The 3,927-nt window shown below is 38.4% G+C and overlaps 1 protein-coding gene across 1 annotated transcript; it reads right to left on the bottom strand.

Annotated features, from left to right (window-relative positions):
• Positions 1 to 310: 310 nt before the first annotated feature.
• LOC149816679 (glutamine synthetase nodule isozyme-like) lies at positions 311 to 3,567 on the bottom strand. The gene is made up of 13 exons (XM_089987169.1): positions 3,494 to 3,567; positions 3,361 to 3,400; positions 3,157 to 3,260; positions 3,012 to 3,060; positions 2,798 to 2,904; positions 2,545 to 2,632; positions 1,883 to 2,011; positions 1,728 to 1,802; positions 1,563 to 1,616; positions 1,177 to 1,214; positions 935 to 1,094; positions 785 to 845; positions 311 to 637 (listed from the first exon to the last, which is right to left on the bottom strand). The coding sequence occupies exons 1-13, from the start codon at positions 3,565 to 3,567 to the stop codon at positions 546 to 548; spliced, it is 1,071 nt and encodes a 356-aa protein (XP_089843295.1). The 3' UTR covers positions 311 to 545.
• Between the last annotated feature and the right edge of the window lie 360 nt (positions 3,568 to 3,927).

The following is a 3,927-nucleotide window of genomic DNA, read 5'->3' as shown; positions in this document are numbered from 1 at the left end:
AAATCAATTGACTGATGTTTTCACTAAAGCCTTGGGAAAGGAGAAACATCTCAACATTATAAACAAGTTGGGACATATTGATATCTGTGCACCAACTTGAGGGGGAGATTGTTGGGATTATTGGCTTTTTGAATAGGATACATTTCCTAATTCATAGCCGACGGTTATTATTTTACCTATATTTATCTTGGATAGTTACCATGTTTGCTTTAGTGGTAGTTATCCAGAAAGGTTGTGCGTGTAACCAAATGTATAACTGAATCATATCAAGGAGTACTGGTAGTTTGTTCTCTCAGTGGATGTAGGCAAATGCTGAACCACGTATATCATGTTCTCTCTGTTATTATCTATGCTAAGTATATTTTAACAAACGTTCCCTGCTCAACTCAACCATGGAGGCACAGAACAATGCTTTTTAACTATCAAACCAGAAAACAAGAATCACTGTAAAGCAGTCATACAAAATCCCACAAACTGCAGCAAAGAACACCACAACTGAAAAAAAGGTCTTAAGGAGAACACAAGCATTGCAGGTCTGCTTGCTTTTATGGTTGCCACAGGATTGTTGTCTCGGCAATCATGGAAGTGACAGTGTAGGGATCCATGTTGGAAGCAGGCCTCCTGTCCTCAAAGTATCCTGTGTCAAACAACAACGTCTCACCTTTAGAACCCTTGAATTGTGTTGAAGGATGCCAATGTAAAAAAATTGTGATCAAGGTTAATGCAGTAACAGTATCGCTCCATGAAATTCAAGATATTCAATAGCAATATTGTGGTTAAGTACCTTTTCCATCTTTTTCAGTATCGCGGCCAACCCTGATGGATGCACCACGGTTTGCAACACCCTGTCAATTGCAAGACATAAAATCAATCTCTTTGCTTCTGTGCTAATTCAAAGTTTGTTGGCTACCACCCAAACAAATAGATTACATACCCATACGAAAGTGTTGATGTCTGCGGTTTCATGTCGACCAGTCAAACGTCGTTCATTCCCTTCTCCATATGCAGCAATGTGCTCCTTGTGCCTCAGCCCCAGTTTATCAATGGCTGCCTTGATCACATCCAGTCCTCCCTCGCTCCTCATTGATTTTGTACTGATCAGAGAAACTATGAAGTTAGAAAAGCTTAACGAAGCTTGAATTTTCATCCAGCTGTTAAGTGAACCTTTTGCTTTACCTGAAATTTGTATGAGCACCAGCTCCATTCCAATCCCCCTACACATAACATGTATATGTATTTTATTAATAATTGTTACTTTGGAAGTTGCATTCCTAAAGGAATTAATATGTTCAGAAAGAACCAATTCTGTAGCTGATAGTTCTTATCTAATATATTTAGCCCCTTGTGGAAACTTTCACAACTTTCTTGCAGGATGCTGTTCTTCAGAAAATCCTTGACTTCTTTTTACAGATCACAGTATAATCTCCGATATTTTCAAGTGGTTAACTTCGCCATCATCCTTTATGTTTGTTTCAAGTTGTTAAATGTGCAAATGTCTTGCCTTCTCATAATTGTTTACAAGATGCAACGTGAGGAAAAAAACTAAGAGAATATGCACTCACTTTAATTGGTTTAGGATCAAACGAGAGAACCACTCCAGCAATCTCTGTAATCCTCTGTACATAGAGATAGTAACATGATGAGAAGCGACATAAGCCTTCAGTTATATAGCACGTAAGCTAGCAGAAACATCGTGCTTTAAACCAGCTGGAAATGAATGCAATTACCTCAAGAATGTACCGAGCAACCCATAGCTCATCACCAGCAGAGATGCCAATTGAAGGACCAACTTGGAACTCCCACTAGTGAAGGAAGAAATCTGTCAATCGGGATTCAAAGCAGCAAAAGAAATAGTGCAAACAGGAAGAACAGAGGAATCTACCTGGCCTGGCATAACTTCACCATTGATGCCACTTATGTTGATCCCTGCATAGAGGCATGACTTGTAGTGTGCATCTACAATGTCACGGCCAAATGATTTCTCGGCACCAACACCGCAGTAGTATGGTCCCTGAACCACACCCACATTACCACAGTGGAGTGATTTTGATAGAAATTTTATTAAATGTTAGGAAGTTCCTTTAGTCATGCTTCAAAATGATTTTAGTTTATATACCACTCCTTTGGACGTTATGCAAACCCGTCAATATCAATTGGATAAACCATTGCTGGATGCATAATTTTGATGGGCCACTTGCAAATCTGGTTTTTTATAGTCCACCCTTTTAAACACTTGATATCCCAAGTTAAAAATGGAAAACAGTTCATTCATGAGATTTTGCTGTCCAAGTTTTGAATGACATGACCAAGAAAAAGAAGATCCGAGTTCTCAAGAAGATACCTCCAGTAACAAACAGATAACTGCTTAAAAACAAAGGAAATAAAGAAGCATGACTTCCATGTTTAACCAAAGAATATTGGGTAGCATAATGGAAAGCAGAAGCAAAGGGACAAATTCTAGACAAGATTTTCTCAATGAAATAGGAAAAAGAATAGAGGCAGGAAGATGAGAAGGGGAAAGAGTCATTGTTCAAGGTATATTACCTGAGGGCCAGGGTAACCACCAACAGGCCATCCAAGAGGCCAATTAACATCCTTCTGAAGAAGCGTGTATTCCTGTTCTATACCATACCTGTTTTCCATTTGGTTCAGTTAATTTTTCCATCATAAATGCAAGAGAAATGAAGAAAGCTCCACCAAGATCCCAGACAGCAATAGATAAAACAGACTCCATCATCATCACCACTATGCTGACGGGAGCAAAAGAACGGAGAGAGAGAGAGAGAGAGGCAAGTACCAGGGCTCTTCTTCTGCAACATCAGTGTGGCTGAAAATTTTTTGAGCATTGTATCTCTTGTTTGAGCGAATTGGCTCTCCGGCGGGGGTGTATGTATCACACATCACCTAAAGGGCAGTATAGAAATAAATATTAGAAACTAACTATTGTCAAAACAAATACTGTTGAATGGCTATTTGTGTAACAACAAAGAAAAGAATATTGAGAATCTTGCCAAAATGTTATTTCCTCTTCTGAATGGGTCAAGGAAGATGGCCTGAGGGCTGTTTCACGTTTTTGACAAAAAATAAATTATAACCAATGCCAATCAGAAAGCCATATGGAAATAGACAAAAAAGGGAAGAAAAAGAGAAACTCACTATAAAATGACTTCACTGTCTTTACCAGGAGCTTGACCAGTACTAGAACCATCATAGTTCCATTTTGGGAGTTGGTGAGGATCTGTCACTGGGCCAGAAATTGTCTGCAACTCAAATATAAATTGATTAATACATGAAGACTATTTAAAAGTTCAAGAAAAGCTTATATCAAACACAAGAATGAGAAGAGAACAGAAAATCTACCCTTGCTTTGCTCCTCAGATCCATTCCGGAGCCACCAATCCTGTTAAGCAACAAAACCAGAATTCATTTTTTAGAAAACAGATTAAGATGAACCAATCTCATAACACCCATAGAATTAAAACATGGAGATTACCATATGTACTCAGCAATGATCTTGTCTGTTGAGTCAGACAGGTTCAAGTTAACCAAATCTGAGATAAGAGACATCTTGAATCCTTCACAAGGAAAACCAGAAAGAAAAACAAAGACAGAAGCAGAGCCTCTTCTCTCTTGTTAAGCTCTCTAAGAATATATGAAGATGACCATTGGATGCACAACACTTTATACTGGTACTCCCGGCTTAGAATTTCGTTAAAATATTATTTTATTGCAATTATTTGAACTTTTTTACATCACAAATAAACTAATTAGTTTTTGAGGAAATTTGCAGATGTGCCACTTGAGATCACGATTCGCTTCTTGACTTTGCTAAAACTATTTATTGATACGTCATAGAATACGGTGGAGTTGGACCCCGCATGCATGATCTGTGGGGCCAATGGGCTAGCTTGAATTGCTGGTTTACCA

Source organism: Nuphar pumila, chromosome 14, assembly GCF_984573655.1.
Source record: "Nuphar pumila chromosome 14, dmNupPumi1.hap1.1, whole genome shotgun sequence".
Taxonomy (NCBI): Eukaryota; Viridiplantae; Streptophyta; class Magnoliopsida; order Nymphaeales; family Nymphaeaceae; genus Nuphar; species Nuphar pumila.
The sequence above is the reverse complement of the archived record's forward strand: the minus strand, read 5'-3'. Positions and strand labels throughout refer to the sequence as shown.

Excerpts from the sequence above, each read along its gene's own strand:
- LOC149816679 (XM_089987169.1), bottom strand. The coding sequence starts at position 3,567 with ATGTCTCTTATCTCAGATTTGGTTAACTTGAACCTGTCTGACTCAACA. Across the intron at positions 1,803-1,882 it reads GTGAAGTTATGCCAGGCCAG|TGGGAGTTCCAAGTTGGTCC; the intron begins GTAGATTCCTCT and ends TTCCTTCACTAG. Across the intron at positions 1,095-1,176 it reads GGTGCTCATACAAATTTCAG|TACAAAATCAATGAGGAGCG; the intron begins GTAAAGCAAAAG and ends TTCTCTGATCAG.